The 18,048-nt window shown below is 37.3% G+C and overlaps 1 protein-coding gene across 3 annotated transcripts; it reads left to right on the plus strand.

Moving 5' to 3' along the window:
• Positions 1-681: 681 nt before the first annotated feature.
• Positions 682-17,480, plus strand: znf362a (zinc finger protein 362a). Of its 3 annotated transcripts, none has more exons than XM_052101767.1 (9): positions 682-808; positions 6,684-6,747; positions 7,203-7,449; positions 7,554-7,679; positions 10,322-10,649; positions 11,229-11,453; positions 11,601-11,679; positions 12,735-12,893; positions 14,701-17,480. In XM_052101767.1, the coding sequence occupies exons 2-9, from the start codon at positions 6,685-6,687 to the stop codon at positions 14,815-14,817; spliced, it is 1,344 nt and encodes a 447-aa protein (XP_051957727.1). In that variant the 5' UTR covers positions 682-808; position 6,684; the 3' UTR covers positions 14,818-17,480. The 3 variants fall into 3 exon arrangements, with proteins under 3 accessions (XP_051957727.1, XP_051957728.1, XP_051957729.1); XM_052101768.1 differs by lacking the exon at positions 682-808 and adding an exon at positions 1,373-1,508; XM_052101769.1 differs by lacking the exon at positions 682-808 and adding an exon at positions 2,481-2,541.
• Positions 17,481-18,048: the final 568 nt, after the last annotated feature.

Genomic DNA, 18,048 nt, shown 5'->3' on the forward strand with positions numbered 1-18,048 from the left:
GTAAAATTTGATATAACTTTACACAGAAAAGGTTAATAAATGATTTATAACACTTAAATCATGTTAATAATTGTACTTCAACCCAGATTTTTGCCCCCCTTCATTTTTTAAAAAAAGAAAAGGAGGGGCAAAAACAAATACATTTGTGGTTCTTGTGGTAATCAACATTATGCCACAATGCTGTCAATTGAGCATAACTTATTATATTGAATTGAAAAGTATGTTACGTTCACACATTTAACCATTGTCTCGTGTATGTTGCACAGCTGTACCTTTTTCTATTTTCTACAATTTCTATTTTATTCCATTGCAATCTAAATCCAACCATTGTTTACTTTTCAAAATAAACAGAGGTGTATAAAAACGATGGAATGCAATTATTTCTGTATTGGTACAGGGAGAAACAGAATGGTGTGTCACCTGCCCAATTATTAATAGGCTTCTTATAAGAAAATGTGTAATAAATGTTCTTTATTGCTGTCTGTTAGTATATTCATGTGCTTCGTCTTTTGAAAGCCACATTGGAGAAATCAAATCCTTGCTTCTTTTTTTTTTTTTTAGGGCACACAACGTGAACCTAATTTTTTTTTTTAAAAGCATCCTTCCGATTTCTAATGTCATTGCACAAGCTATGCTTTATGTTTCAGAGGCAGATCATACATGGTTTCGCTATTCTAACATTCTGCCTGCAGCACCCAGAAGTGAACGGCAGGCGACCCGGAAGGTCTGAACTCTCTGTGAATGCAAAGCCGAAAGAACATCTTAACCTTTCAATAAACCTAATAAATCCGCCGTCGAGGTGCGCAAGGTATGTATGCACCTCTATTTTAATATGTACTATCGCACAGAGTTTTTTGACATTTGCATCCTTTGCATTAAGGGCAGCAGTTGTCACAGTCATTCCGGTTGGCAAAAAGTTCAAATAAAAGAAAAAAAATCAAAAGCGCACTCATGTCGCGACAATGTTGCATCTGCACGCGTTTGCATCATTGCGTCAAAATACAAATGTTACATTTTCACAAGAGGGATGCGCGTCTGTTTCCATCTGCGTGATTTGTTCGCATCGCAATGTTGCACAGCATGGTTGTTGTAGGAAGTCTCGTTTTTTTTTTTCTGTATTTTTTCCCCTCCTCCAGCCGGGCTATTCAAACCTGCAGATCTAAGTAAACAATCATTCGCTCACTTAATGCAAATAATGCGGCATTTTACACGTCGCGCCTTTGATCGGAAATGAACTGCTTCATTTTTTCTTTTCGCTAAAATTTTGCGATCTGCAGAATATGGCGCCCTGTCCTTATAAAAATAAGACAGGCTGCCATTTTTGTTTTCCTTTTGTCTGAAATTTTTAATAAAACTGTCTGAGAATGTGGGAGAGGCAGACGCAGGGAACTGCACTTTCATCAGCCGTGAAATGCGTCTGTGCGCGTTATTTTTATTTCGATCAAAGAAGACAGCTTTTCAATTAGGAGTGATTTCAAGGATGCCGATAGAATAAATGAAAAGTTAAAGTAAGTTTTGTCTCCGTTTATATCAAAGACTGTTGAACAAGTCAGCCGCCGCAAAAATATGAAATACGCACACAATGTTTGAACATTTTCGATCATTTTATTTGCGAATAAAATGTTGTCCTCCTGTTAGATAAAGCTGTCTTCCATGTCATTTAAACGCAAAGATAACAAAAATGCATTAATGATCATAAAATACTAATTAAAGCTTGCATAAACATATTCGGATTTGATGCAAAGCGAATGCCTTTTTATAGTATTACCGGTTTATATTTATAACTAGTAAATCTAAAGGATGCCATGTAAAAGTAGGCAGTTTCCTTTTGCCCCATAATAAGGACAAATTCCATCCTAAAATAACTGTTTACATTGCAGTGAGTGCAACCAAGTGTTACCAATGTCAAATGAAAGTAACACTTGTGTAGTTGTTCACTTAAGTTGTAGGGGAGAGCGGGGCACAAACTAACACTTTGTGTTTTTTGTAAGTTTGTGTAAATGTCCTTGGGCTTCAATGTTTTTTTCTTTTTTCACATTCATTTCACACATGTCTATTTACACCTAAGTGGTCTTGTTTTGTAAATACATACTTTTTTTCGCAATCTACCTCAAAATAAAAAAGTGAAATGTTACAATAGGCAGGGCTCGTTGTAACAGGTGAGGGGGACATTGTAACAAGACCATATAACAGCTTAAAATCCCCCTCTATCAACTGTATCTGATCTAACTAAAAAGCCTAGAAGTTAAACTACATTTTCATGTCAGTATAATGCCATTTATTAACTTTGTCATATATAACATTGCAATCATTTTGATACTTGAAAATAAATACACAACAAAGCCACAGCATTGACTGAAATAATGCATGGATTGGTGACAAAACACAGAGACATGCATTAAGGGAAATCATGTTAATTACATATTTGACTGCATGGAACTGCATATAGTTTATTTTGTAATTGGGGCACATGGTAATGCCCCTTCGGCACAACTGGGATTTAAACCTGGCTGGTTACTTCTGCTGGAATTAAAAGATTATGTAAGATACAAGCTAAAACATTGGAGATTAAAATGATACCAAGTTTGCCTCATTAAATTAAGAGTCAAAACAGATATGAAAATTTACTTTCATGTGAATTTTTACTTTTGCTACTTTAAAATGAACTTTTGGCAATTTTTTTATCTACATAGTGTTGATATGGCAACAAGTAAACATGAAGTTTCGTCTTACCGGCGTGTGTGGAAACTTTTAAACCATGTGTATTACATCTAGCCCCACGTGTTTATTTACCAAGAAGATGGCAAATAAATATTAGTTATTGAGATTGATATATTTTGTTGCTTTGATTTATGTTGCATTTGAAAATGAATACAAAATCTGAAATATAATTTTCTAAGCTATTTTTCATACAAAACTGCAGGCTAATAAACAACCATGGTATTAACGTTATCTTTTGGTACTATCATGGCAATACCATATTTTTTGGACATGTAAAAATGGTATTCTTTGCAGTACCTTAGAACAGTGGTTCTCAACCAGGGGGTCGGGACCCACTAGGGGGGCCTGAGCACACTTCCAGGGGGCCTCAAGATCTCTTAATCTTGCTGGCAGCCATATCACCCTGCAGCTCTTAACTGGTTGCCCATTAAAGCTAATCCAGTACCTGGATGGGAGACCTCCTGGGGAAACCAAGGTTGCTGGTGGAAGTGGGAGGCCAGCAGGGGGTGCTCACCCTACGGTCTGTGTGGGTCCTAATGCCCCAGTATAGTGACGGGGACACTATACTGTAAAAAGGCACCGTCTTTCGGATGAGATGTTAAACCGAGGTCCTGACTCTCTGTGGTTATTAAAAATCCCAGGACACTTCTCGTAAAGAGTAGGGGTGTAACCCCGGTGTCCTCGCCAAATTCCCCCCATTGGCCCCTATCTATCATGGCCTTGTATTAATCTCCATCCCTGAATTGGCTACATCACTCTACTCTCTCCTCCCCCACCAATAGCTGGTGTGTGGTGTGTGGTGGGCGTTCTGGCGCACTATGGCTGCCGTCGCATCATCCATATGCTATGTAAAGCTTTGAGTGCCTAGAAAAGTGCTATATAAATGTAAGGAATTATTATTATTATTATTATTATTTCATTATTATAATTAAACTTACTGAAAATGCTAAAATTGTATAACTACCTTCAACAGCTTGATTTTTATGAAGAATATACAGTTCTAGACATTTCAGAAGTTTTATGGAAAAATCTTATAATAGCTATATATTAAAATATAAATATCTAATAGCCTGCATGGGGGGGCTTCGAATATTTTTTGCGAATAGAAAACGTATAGAAAACGGTTTATGAATAAGGTAGTGTTTACCATGGTATAGAGGGAAAGAATTACTTAAGTTCATTGTTTAAAAAAATAAAACAAAAAACATGAGCAATCAAATTAATACTTTATACCTTTTAATTTCATTTGCTTGATATTTTTCCCCGTTGAGAACTCTCTATCTTTTCGCACAGCTTGATTATTTTAGACATATCATTTTCATACATTATGTCTGTGACACAGCGCTGGGAATGTTTTGGCAGTGCTCCTTGGGTCTTGTGTGTGTTTGACTAAGGGGCCTTGCAGAGAAATTCATTTACTGGAGCCAAAAATAATAAAAGCGGTACATCCAAATATATGAGCCTGGACCCTGCAGAATATTTCCTTAATGATGCTGAAGTTTCACTTCCTGCTCAAACTTTAAGATTAGTGTTTTTACTTTTCCATATGAATCTACATTTAAAGTATTTAAAGGGATAGTGCACCCAAAACAATCATGTCATCATTTATTCACACTTGTGTCATTTCAAACCCATAAGACTTTGTTGTGACCTTGTAACCAACTGTCTTCAAATCAGTTACAACAACATAACATGCTTTCTGATTACACATTTTGAAATAAGACCAACATCATTTATAAAGATACTCAAGGATCACCTTTTTGCAAAATATCACGGCAAAACAGATTTAATTGCATAATGTGTTTTTGAGTTTCTGACATGCAAAGTGTCTTGTGTTACAAAGTGGCTTGTTTGATTTTCCCAATGGCAGCATTGTTGAATCTGGCATTACTGAGTTATCAGCTGTGGGTCTGTAAACTGCATGTCAACAAAAATGTGAGTTCACAACATGCATTTAAAGGCACAGTATGCAATTAATAAAACTATTACCTCTTGAGACCCCAGTGTTACTGCTGTGTGCCTTTTCTATTTGTAACTAGTAGCACCTAATAAACAACAACAACAAATAATTCTAGAGCAAATTGATATTGATGTCCACATATGTGGGCAGTGGGACAACATTGTGAAAATTTAAATAATACCAAGTTATAGAAAGTCAAGTTGTTTATGTTTCCAAGACTGTTGGTTATTCATGTTTTTGAGACGTTACAGACATTACAGCTGATTTTCTGTAAAGCTGAATAAATAATTCTGATTAAAAGTAATGGCCAGCATCATCCAATCACAGCCAACAATGTTAAAATAAAATTATACATTATACATTCTGAATCTATGTACTGATCATCATTGTCCCATGTCTGCCAAACATGTTGAGTGATCCAAACATCATCTGCAGCCTGAAACTGAACTTTAAATAGGAAGTTTGGATTGAATACACTTAGCTGCATAGAGAGATACATAATGCACCCTTGTTCCCTGTTTAGTGAATGACTTAACGTCCAGTGTGCTGTCTGTCTGTACTGATCTCAGAACAGATTGAAATGCACCTTATTTTCATCTAACTCCATATAAAGCCTCTGAAAGCAACATTTTCCAGCTTTCAGATGAACCCATTTATTCTCAATGTGAAAATGCACAGTGAATATAGGAATGCATTTACTAATATTAATGAATAGAACCAAATTGTAAAGTGATAACAGAATAAAATATAACAAAATGTGTATTATAATGAAGCGAAATTACCCACAGATGTGTTTGTTAAAATGTATTAAAAATATGGAATAATGTAGCTATTTCCACATATGTGGACATCATGTTTATCTGTCACAAGAAAGATTAATGCATTTTTTAAAGCGGCATATCAAACGAAACTAGAGACGCTACTCTTTACACCCAAACAGGTTTCGATGTAAAAATGCAGAGGTGTCTTACCAGAGGCACTTTTGTTGGCTCTGCATTCATGGAAGCTCTTCAAGGAAATCTAGTCCATTCTGTTGTGTCACATGTCTCAGTGCGCCAGAAATGTTACTCTTAAATGACAGTCTAGAAATTCAAAGTTTAATTTGAATCATGCATTGCGTATAGCAAAGCCAACATTCAACATCCATGCATGTGTACACGGAGTCGCAGGAGGTTAAATATAACATCAGCAAAATTTGTGAAGAACATCAATGATACCATATGTCACTAAGTACAGTTTTACATAAATTTGGAACATGAAATTAGAAGCTTCGGCTTTAAAACAATCTTTTTTTGGCTGACATTCCCAAGCCCTCTTACTTTCCAGTTGCTCATTTCCAACCACCATCATATAAAGTCAATTTCTGATTGATGGAATCAAGCTTTACCCATTTTGTTGTCCAGAGCAACTTATTGTTTCTTGGAAATATGTCATATTACAGAAGTCAAATGGATTCCGAATGTCATTTCATGTTGTTTTGAAGAAATATACTGCAATTTGATAAACAATAGTCATCAAGTTGGACCTTAAATCTACATTGCTAAACAATAAATAATCTTAGTATTAGACATATCCCTTGCTGTGTAGTTTTCTCATCTTACTCTCATTCATTCAAATATGATACAAGAGCCTTTAGTGAGAAAATATTTCTTTTTTGTGAACTGCCCCACAGCCATACTGTGATTTAAAAGGCTATTACCATAGATCTGACTGTGACCGTGTCTGGCCTAGCCAAGCACTGTGACCTACAAATTTGTCTTTGATAGCAATCTGCTGCATCATTTTGCACTCCATAAATACAAAATTCTATCTGTCTGGCTTGTTTACCTTCTTGGTGGTGTCTGAAATAAAAAATACAAATATTCAAATGAAATATTCAAGCCGAATGGATGTGTTTTGTAGAATATCATCCAAAGATTAGCCAAACGCTGGAAGATTCTGTCAACAGTGAGTGAATTGTAAGTAAAATGTGGTTAATCAAGCGTGACTGTTTGTGTTTCAGTATGGCAGAACCTCGATTTAATAATCCATACTTTTGGCCGCCTCCACCCTCTATTCCTGGTCAGGTAAGGACAAGCCTACACACAATCAATGGATCAGATTAAAATGCTTGAATATAATTAATACTGGTCTTTTGACTTTTGAAGAATTTGCTTTGAAACACCATCAATAATTTAATATAGTTCACGATTAGGCTTAAAGAAGTGTTTCAGTTTTAATACAAATTAGGCTCAATTGACAGCATTTGTGACCATAAATATTTTGACTCTTGTTTATTTAAAAAAAATAAAAAATACAGAACAGCATTTACAATGGAAGTGAATGGGGCCAGTCCATAAACATAGTATAGCCAAAATATTCTGATAACCACTGTAACACAAGTAAATCCCTGATTTTATTACTCAAATCATGTCAACACATTCTTGTGGCTATCATTTTGCGATAAAATTAAAACAATTTCTGGATAAAATTGTTACAATTGTACAATTGGTTGCTTTGAATGGTTTCCTGTTCTTCCTAGTTGGATAACCTCGTACTGATCAACAAGATCAAAGAGCAGCTGATGGCTGAGAAAATCAGATCTCCGCACTTGCCAGCCACTTCTGTCCCTTCCCAGCAGCCCCTGCTGGTGCCGTCCACACCCACAGAAGCTGGGCAACACAATTTATCAGCGCCCAAGCTCCAACAGATGCCAGGGCTCCATGCTCACAGCACCTCACAGCCAGACATCGCCCTACATGCCCGACCCGCCTCAAGCACGGTGGCAGGTATATTCCCCATTGGATATGTAGGGTAAAAATAGCCTCAGGCTCCAACTGAGACACATTACATGCTGCATACATAATGCTATTTGTACTTTCTATCTGGCCAGGTCGTATTCTTGGTGACATGAACTTGAATCTGGACGATAAGGCGGCCATTAAAGCAAGGGGATTATGGGAAGACTGGCATTTGCGCCAAATCATAGACCAGCCATCCAGAGCGAATCATCTGTCAGGTAAGTTACAGGTGTATTAAATGAATGTGTACTGTGAACACTGGAGAATAACCCCCCCGAATAATGTAACTGAATTAAAAACCATGGAATAATATGAAACTGTTGATATAAAGTTGTTGATTTTAAGCACACATTGAAGAGCTTAAACATTATGACCACCTGCCTAGTGTGCGGTTTGTCCTCCGCATGCCACCTAAATGGAGGACTCTACGAGAGCCCTAAACTTGTCCTGTGGTATCTGGCACCAAGACATTAGCTGCAAATCCTTAGTCCTAGTGGGTGTTTTTAAGGACATTTTCAATCTCTCCATCTTCCTGTCTGTGGTTCACCATTGTGCCCATACCGAAACTGTCAAAGATAGCTTGCCTAAATTACTGCCATTCGGTTACTCTAACTCCCATCATCAGCAAGTGCTTTGAGAAGCTTATAAGACACCACATCTGCTCTGTGCTGCCTGCCTCCCTGGACCCACTGCAGTTTGACCTTCCCACTTGGAAAACAGGAAGACATATATAAGAATTCTGTTTGTGGACTACAGCTCAGCTTTCAGCACCATAGTGCCCTTCATGCTTAATGTGAAACTCATTTAACAATTCACTGTGCATCTGGATCCTGGACTTCCTGTCAGTAAGATGCCAGGTACCTCATCGGAGGTGAGCTTCCTTCCCTCCAGAACATCTACACCAGGCGTTGTGTGAGAAAAGCTCAGACAATCATCAGAGACTCAGGCCACCCGAGCCATGGGCTGCTCTCACTGCCACCATCATGCAGGCGGTTTGGCAGCATCAGGACCCGCACCAGCTGACTTCATGACAGCTTCTTCCCCCAAGCAATCAGACTGTTGAACTCTTGATCTCTCACGATCAATATACTTCAGCACTGCACTTTATTACTCTAACACTAGACTCTCATACTTTATAGTTTCTCTTAATAACACACTGGCTTCTGACTATCAAATCACCATCCTGAATGTCAATGCAACACCTTACTGCAATTTATTCCCAACTGATTGGGGGGTGTATTTCATATTGTGTATATTGTATATCATTAGTTGTATGTTGTTTAAATTAGATGCTTGTTGTAGGTTGGTACATGTCTCATCACTGTCATGACTGCTATGTTGCTTGGAACTGCACCAAAGACTTTCACTCACTGTTACACTTGTGTATATGGTTTGATTTGATTTTGATTTGCAAGGTGGAGCTGCCATGGATTGGACTTTTGTCTTGAGATTGAATTGAGATCTGGGCAATTTGGAGGCCAGGGCAACACATTGAACTCTTCATTGTTTTCTTCAAACCATTCCCGATCAATGTGTGCCATGTGGCAGGGCACATTATCCAGCTGAAAGAGGTCACTGCCACCAGGGAATACCATTGCCATGAAGGGGTGTACCTGGTCTGAAACGCTGTTTAGGTTGTAGGCACGTGTCAAACTGATGTCCACATGATTGGCAGTGTTTCCCAGCAGAACATTGCCCAGAGCCATCACACTCCCTCCACTGGCTTGTTGTCTTCCCACAGTGCATCCTGGTGCCATCACTTCCCCAGGAAAACGACACACACGATCACAGCCATCCACGTGATGTAAAAAAAACGAGACTCATCGGACCAGGCAACCTTGTTCCACTGCTCCAAGGTCCAGTTCTGATGCTCACTTAGCCCCATATGCAGCAGGGTGCGATACACTACACTGTGTGTTGAAACATTCCTCCCGTAACCATCATTTAAATTTTCTGTGACTTGTGCCACTGTAGACCTTCTGTCGGTTCGGACCAGACAAGATAGCTTTTGTTGCCCTCGTGCATCAATGAGCCTTGGGCACTCAACACCCTGTCGCCAGTTTGACCCCCTCTGACCACTTTTGGTGGGTACTCACCACTGCTGACTGGGAGCATCCCACATGCCTCGCTGTATCAGAGATACAGTTGACCCAGTTGTCTGGACATAACAATTTGTCCCTTGTCAAAGTCACTCAGGTCTACCTACTACCTATGTCTCCTTCATTCAACACATTGACTACGAGATTTGATTGTTTGCTTACCATCTAATCTACCCAGACCTTGACATGTGGCCTTGTTAGGAGATTATCAGCATTCTTCGCTTCACCTGTGAGCGGTCATAATGTTTTGGCTCATTGGTGTTTAAACTATATATTTTTATTTTATTCAGAATTTTGAAAATATAAAAGTAGTTTGAGAGGGTAAGGAGACAGACTCGATGCCGTCATTCACAGTGCATCATGGAAGTGGGCGTTTGCTGCAAAGTTCTTTTGCATCACTTTGTTGGGCACAATTCTCTGATGAAGCGGTTCCCTTCAGGATAATGGGTAGTGTAGATGTTCGCCAGAAATTGTGCTATTAAACACAATTGTTTAAAAATCGATTAACAACCTCGGAGTGCTCGGTAGGTCTGTATTTAAAGGTTTAGAAGTCATCGTTAAAATTCTGTTCATTTTGTCAATTGTGTTATGATGCATTTGAGATTGTGTTGTGCAACTCCATGTATAGATATTTAAAAGATTTGTCTCTTTTTCACAGTTATTTCAACAGTGTTACAATAGTATCCAATATTCCAATATGATCTCCAAGCTTTTACCATTCTTGCGACTATTTAATGAATATCTACAACATTACATTTCAGGACTGTCACTGACGTCATTGCGAACTGCCAACCACAACACATCAGAGTCCACAACTCCAACCACCAGCAGTCAAACCCGCCAGAGTGGTGCTCCTTCCCCAAATCTCATCTCAGGACTGTCCGGCGGGCCCGGGATGGAGTCTTTCAAAAACAGCGGAGGATTGGCAGGACTTCTGGGTCCACCTCCAAAAAGCATAGGACGAGGGCGTAAAAAGATTAAAGCCGAAAACCCCTCTGGTCCTCTCTTAGTTGTTCCCTACCCAATCCTGGCCTCTGGAACTGACCAATCAACTGTTAGCATCACTGCCAAAGAGGGCAAAACCTACAGGTAGATGCTCAGAAAATGATAACAGGTGCATTTGAGCTGGGTTTCTAGTGATGTATTTGCATGCTAATTTTTGGATATCACATAAAGACTGGATGGGAACACCAAGATGAAAATAAGATCTCTAAAATGTGCTTAGAAAAATGTATACACTTGTTTGAGTTGGATACATGTTTTATTTGATAAGAAGACATGCACATAAACTACAATAGAGCATTTATCCTATGGGAATTCCTTTAGAATATATAGGCCTATAGGAAGATAAATGTGGATCAAAGTCAAACATACTTTTCTAGTCAAACGTGTAACTTTGAATGCCGTTCCAAACCCATATTATTATTATTATTTTTTCCATAGAATGCAAAAGGAGAAGTTTAGCAGATTGTCTGTAGCTGCTCTTTTCCACACAATGAAAGTGAAAGGAGACTGGGGCTGTAACACTATAAAATACTATAAGTCAATTTGTGTCATGCACAACATTCCATGTTTTCTGAAGCCATACGATAGCTTTGTGAGGGACCAATTGAAACCATTTGTGTGATATTAACAGTAATTTACCATAAGTTGCATTTCGTCTTACAGGTGTAAAGTGTGTCCGTTGACGTTCTTCTCCAAGTCAGATATGCAGATCCATTCCAAGTCTCACACGGAAGCAAAGCCACATAAGTGTCCTCACTGCACCAAGTCCTTTGCCAATGCGTCGTACCTGTCCCAGCACCTGCGCATTCACTTGGGGGTGAAGCCGTATCACTGCTCCTACTGCGAGAAATCCTTCCGACAGCTTTCCCACTTACAGCAGCACACTAGGTAGTTCTCAAATTTGAGTTTTCAAGGTGCAGGCTCTTGATGTAATCTCTCCTCTGCAGTTAGTTGTGACGGTAATGCAGGATGCCAAATGAAAATTTCGTTTAAGACCATTTAGTATTCTTTTCATTATTTTTTTCTACTTTACAGAATCCATACAGGTGATCGGCCATATAAATGTCTTCAGCCAGGCTGTGAAAAGGCCTTCACGCAACTCTCAAATTTGCAAGTAAGACCTTAAAATAGACCTTTGTTTGTAGTAGTTTCACATACTCCATTTGACATAAATAAAATGTGCCTTTAAAACATGAAATTTTGTTAGCCGTTGTCAGAATGGGGTCCTCTCAATTTTGTTTTCAAAATGGCTTTGATTGGTGGACAAAAGTTTTTCAAATATTAAGTGTGTGTGTGTGTGCGCGTGTGTGTGTGTGTGTGTATATACATACTGTATATTTTTTCAAAGATGTTTTTTTTTTTACTTTCTCCTGACGGATACACCACTTTTTGACAATTTTGACATTTGTAAAAATATCTAAATTACTTTAACTCTTCCTTGGTCTTATGGGTCAATTTGACACTTTTTCAATTTTAACACTGATTTCAATCAACTTTATGACATCCTCCACAAAAAAAAGAATCTCTATCACAATATACAGATCTGAAAGGTAGGGGACGCACCAATGCAGCTTCAAAAATCTTGTTAAAAAAAGCTTCAAAAGCTTGTAATAAAGGATCTGCTTGTTCTATCTCTCTACTTTTATTATTCCACTAGATGGCAGCAAAATCTCTATCGCTTTCTATCACAATATAGAGATCTGAAAGGCAGATTTTTGTGTATATGTATGTATGTATGTATGAGCCTTAAGGTCAAAGGACTTGATTGTTAAGACCAAGGTGGGGTTAAACTCTGAGAGTAAATGCATGTTTATCATAGTAGAGGTGTATTCAGGTATTGTGTTGTGTGAATTGCACCTTTATATATTTTCAAATAACTTAATAGATCCAGACAATAGCCTATCATTGACCCATGCACTTGTTTAAAAAGGAAAACTGTCAGTTTCCTTACAGAAGATCATAGTGCATCTAGCCGGATGTCTGATTGAAGTGTTTTTATCATAGCAAGGCCTCACCAGGCCACATTCCTGCGTAGCTGCCTCATCTTCTGACAAGAATGACATTTTATATATATATATTATAAAGTAGTTAATCAGTCCCTGCTTCAGTCAGTCTGTCTTTGAATATACATTGATGCATAACAAGAGCTCTGTATTCCCTTTACCACAGTCTCACCAGAGATCACACAATAAAGATAAGCCTTACAAGTGCTCCAACTGTTACCGTGCTTACTCTGACTCCGCCTCCCTCCAAATCCACTTGTCTGCTCACGCAATCAAAAACGCCAAGGCCTATTGCTGCAGCATGTGTGGTAGAGCCTACACCTCAGTAAGTACACTCAGATTTTTCACTTGTATTGAATGATATTCAATGTCAGTGGACTCATGACCTTAGGAATGGGAAATTGGGTTGCATGTGTTGGGTTGATTTGACATGATATTAGGCTTTTCAACACACATGGAACCCAATAACAGGGACATTTGAATGTCATAGGGTTAAAGTTGGGCCAGAAACCTACTTAATGCAAGTATTTTTCCCATTTATTTCTTCCATAGACTTTTCATATAATTCGCCATTAAACAGTTGTAACGCATGAACCAAACATACCAGCTCCGAGGTTAAGTTATGTTTTAAGGCAAATAAGTATTTGAAAATATACACGGACTACAATCCCATGAAGCTTTGCGAATGACGTAATCGAATATAAAACGATTTATTTTAGGTTGTTGATTATAAGTATAGAAGCTATATAGTTTATTTTTATAGCGAAATATTCCGATATGTACAAATATATAAGTAGTTTGAGAGTGAAGGGAGACCGACTCATTTGCGTCATGAAAGTGGACGGTCTCTTCCGGATTTATTTCGCTGGCTTTGTTGGCCGCGGTTCTCTGACTGGTGAAGCTTTCTCTGAGGACTATGGGTAATGTAGTTGTTCAACAGGAATTCTGATATTAAAAATAATTTTTAAGCAGTGAAGTTGAAATAATGCAGACGGATGGCTTCATGGGAAGCATACACCATCGATGAACAAGCTCGGAGCTCATGGTAGGTCTGTCTTTAAATGTTAATATGTTAGCGTTGAAAATCAATTAGTCTGTTGAAGAAATGAATGGGATTTTTACTTCCAGAACCAGACTGTTGCGCTCTATTGGGTCATTCCGTGTCAACTCAACCAGAAGATCTCGGCTCAATTTATTTTTTTATATAGTTTGTATTTTTTACCGGTGAAAGAAAAATATAAATAATGATGAAAGCCATGTTCTAGTTTTAACATTATTTTCCTGTAGACCTTTCTTTTGTTGAACCAGAAAAAGTAGCTTCAGACCATCTGCCCCACATTTGGTGTGAAATTGAACAACTTCCATATAGAGCCACATTGAGAGCCCTATATCTTGGGGACTTAACCATATAGAGTTTTAAAAATGAAGATACAAAAATGAAAGTTTGTTCTGAACTAGAATCTAAAAGGATATTAAGATATCTTTATTACTTCTGGAATCATAGGCACTGCAACTTTGGAAAAACGACACAAAAAGTGTTTTCCCCCCCATTTTTGGACACACTATTGCCTATAATGCAACAAATGTTTTTAAAGTCAACAGATTTTAGTAACTGACCTACATAAAATAATATAATAATATATATAAAATAAAATGATGGCACCGCCACCTTTCTAAGGTTATTTTTGTTACCTGTAGTTTTGCTCCAAAATCAAAGACGAAAATTGCCATTTTGACCCCCCTCTATAAAATAATGGATTTCTCCATAAATATTGATCCATGTCATTTTATTTTGGCTTTCATCATAATTTTTTTTTATGTTTTTTTCAGAAAAAGTAGTGGGAAAATGTCTGATATTTGGTTGATTTGACTTTGAATAACCCTTGTTTTATAATCAATTTCAGGTAAACCCGCCCCTAAACACCACAAAAACAAAACAAACCTGGGCTGGTCGCTTTACATGTCAATCAGACTTTCTAAGTAGGCGTTTCTTCTCCAGAATAAGCTGCATTGTGGAACAGACTTTATGCCTCGGTTATAAGAGAATGTCCTAACCGTAACTCATTTTTGAGTAATGTGTTGTTAAATGTGTTCCACTTTGAATTATTGAATCTGTTCGTATCCCTTTACAGGAGACCTACCTAATGAAACACATGCCTAAACACGCCGTGGTAGAACACCTGGTGAGTCAACACTCACCACAAAGGACCGAATCATCCAACGTCCCCATCCGTATTTCCCTCATCTGAGCACTCTTATCCGTCAGTCCTTCCCAATGTTGGCATAAGCAAGCAAAATCACTTGTTCTCGGTGGTTTGCCATTTTCAGTGTTTATTTGTTAGTTTTACTTTTGAGTACATTCCATAAGGTATTAGAGTGTGTGAATAGAGGCTCAAAAAAGCAGCAGTGTTGATTTTTAGGAAGGTTTCTATTACACATGTTCCTCTTCTTCAACTTATTGTTGAGAGGAAATAATCGGGAGTCCAAAGATGGTTACGCAGCACTTTTAGGCCGCACAGTTTTGGCTTTAAACATTTGTGGTCTGTTATGACGATAAAGGCATTGCTCTTGGCAGCTATAAGTTTGGGACTTGTAGGTATTATGCATTATAAAATCATGAAGTATACGTTGTATGTTCTGAGATTGAACCAAGTCCTGTACAACCTCTAATATTTTTCTGCGCTGTCCTGGGAAAAATCTCCTCCTTTTGGGCAACTCAAAGTTGCTTTGGAGACCGATGGTCTTGGGTTTTGATAAAGTAAATGTTTTTATTAATGTTAAAACATTAATGAAATAAAAATAAAATAGATTTAGCATTAAAGTTAATTTTTAAATAGGACATTATTGACAAATCAACACATTTAGCAAGATTTTGCATGACTAATTACTTGGTGCTTTACAAATGTTGTGGTCTGGTGCCAAAAATATAATCAGAAAAGGGCATCAGATTCTGATATTTCCCCGCAATGAACATAATGGTTAAATACAGAATTCTGAAGTTACATTGAGTCCCTTTGAGTGAAACTCGAACCCTCTGCATAGAGATGTTTCGAGTGTGAATATGCATTTGACATGCTACATGGGTGAAGCTCACAAAAACTGTTATTAAATATATTACGGGTCATGTTTTACCACATAATGAAAAGAAAAAATCTGAAATTATATTGTGCATAAAGAAAATTAAACCTATTTTTAGGACCAATAAGATTTTTACATTGTGTTTGAATTGCACTGTGTCGTTATGTGTACATCATTGTAGTATTTGTTGTACTGATTTTTGTTTATGCTTATATTAATTTTTAAAAAATCATTGTGTCAAGATAGGATGGTTTTCATTGCTGTTTAGGGGGGGGAATTTACTTAATTGTCATTAAAAAAGAAATCGAAATAAATGGTTCTAAAAAAAAGAAAGGGATTTAAGGGATAGTCAACCCACAAATTAAAAAATTCTCAACATTTACTCAACCGCATGCCATCCCACATGTGTATGATTGACTTCTGCTCAACACACACACAAAAAAAGTTTTTTTAGAAGAATATCTCAGCTCTGTTGGTCCATACAATGCAAGTGAATGGTGACCGGAACTTTTAAGCGCCACAAGGTACATAAAGGCAGCATAACAGTATTCCATATGACTCCAGTGGTTTAATCCATGTTTTCAGAAGTGATATGGTGGGTGAGTAACAGATCAATAAAGTCCTTTTTTTACTAAAATCATTTTCGGTGATTTGTAAAAAGGACTGAAATGTTTATGTTTCTCTCCCACACCTATCATAAGATATGGATTAAACCACTGGAGTTGTATGGAATACTGTTATGCAGCCTTTGTGAATTTCTTTACCTTTTTGGTAAAAATGTCTGGCCACCATTCACTTGCATTGTATGGACCTACAGAGCAGAGATATTCTTCTAAAAGTCTTTGTGTTCAGCAGAAGATAAAAAGTCACACATCTATGATTGCATGAGGGTGAATAAATGACAGAATTTTCATTTTTGGGTGAACTATCCCTTTTTAAAACCATTTGCATTGTGACATTATTTTCAGGACACTTAAGAACATTTTAACCCCCCCCCCCCCTCCCCCCCCAGTTTTACAGTAATAAAAAAAAGATGTTGTTGCACTGATGCAATGATATTTTTTTTTTTTACTAAAAGAAGCAAAAAAGAAAGGCAGTACCAAAGAAGTTCTACTATGATAAATACTTAACAATTCAAATAATACATCATTTTTTCACATTGCGATAATGAGAACAGCATGATGTCTTTTTTTCCCTGCATTTCGTTAATGAGAATCAGGGGGTAAAATGTCTATTGCAGTAGCGATAATAAATGGCCTTGAAATAGGCTTAATTTTCAATATTGCAAAATATAATTTCTTATTTGTTTATTTTGATTCCGGAGTAAAAAAGGACCAGGTCATTTTCTGGATGGTTTCGTGGAAATCACCCACGCTGTAAACAAGATTGGACTAAATGCTGGATTACAATGTAGAGTTGCCCATGAGATTTGTGTTGCTGTATTGATGTCTAGAATACCTCCTTGGCTTATTATACATGTTTATACTTATTATCTTGTTTAAATATTAACGACTAACAATGTTAATTTGACATATTTTAAGCCTTAACCATTTTATCACTAGTTGTTTACCATCACATTTTATATATTTTATACCATATTGGTGTTTAATTGTGTACTCAGTACTTTTATGTAATTTTATTTCCTAGCATGAACATGCTGTAAATAAACTATACAGTACTTAAGTGTTAACCAGTTTATATAAAATGACTACATGTCTAGTTATTATGAAATCTACCTTTTTAATAGTTAAATTGTGGTACTCAAAAAGGTTTGCCTTGGCTGCTACATGCAAAGTCAAGATGTGGAGAGAAACTTTTAGACTTTGTAGAAGTAAGCAAATAAATAAATAAGAAAAGTCTATACTAGTGTGTGTGTGTGTGCTCAATGCTACATGACAAGTGATTACAACTCATTACAATTAGTTTAACAGTGTATAAAGCAAAATTTAAATGTTGTTTTTTTCTGGACCTTTAAGTATAAACAAGCCCAACAAACACTGGGGACTCTTATTTTGAAATGATAAAAAACTATCGACATAGATTTTGCCAATAATCGATCATTCCAAAAAGCAACTGTAAAGGGATTAATGAAAAGGAGGAGGCGAGAACCGGCTTGACAATATAAATAATATTTTAATTATAAACTTAACCAAAAAGACAAACACACACACACAGTTGTCGGACAACTTCGTGAATCTCTCTCTCTGTCCCACTGCAGTCTCCAGTCAACCTTTATCCCTCTCGGAGGCATGATTATCCTGATTAGGGGCCGGATGTGCAGCGTCACAAACTTACAAAATGTATAAAAATGATTTTAGAAGTCAATTACAATGAAAGAAAACGTTTGATGTGTATGTGTGCAGGGTAGGTTGGTCTTCTCCCTCTGTGACACGTCTCTCAGC

This window comes from Xyrauchen texanus, chromosome 32 (assembly GCF_025860055.1).
Source record: "Xyrauchen texanus isolate HMW12.3.18 chromosome 32, RBS_HiC_50CHRs, whole genome shotgun sequence".
Taxonomy (NCBI): Eukaryota; Metazoa; Chordata; class Actinopteri; order Cypriniformes; family Catostomidae; genus Xyrauchen; species Xyrauchen texanus.

What these genes read in the sequence shown, in the direction of transcription:
- znf362a (XM_052101767.1), top strand. Translation starts at nt 6,685, where the DNA reads ATGGCAGAACCTCGATTTAATAATCCATACTTTTGGCCGCCTCCACCC. An exon ending in CGCCTCAAGCACGGTGGCAG is followed by an intron (nt 7,450 to 7,553) that starts GTATATTCCCCA and finishes CTATCTGGCCAG; the next exon opens with GTCGTATTCTTGGTGACATG. An exon ending in GTGGTAGAGCCTACACCTCA is followed by an intron (nt 12,894 to 14,700) that starts GTAAGTACACTC and finishes ATCCCTTTACAG; the next exon opens with GAGACCTACCTAATGAAACA.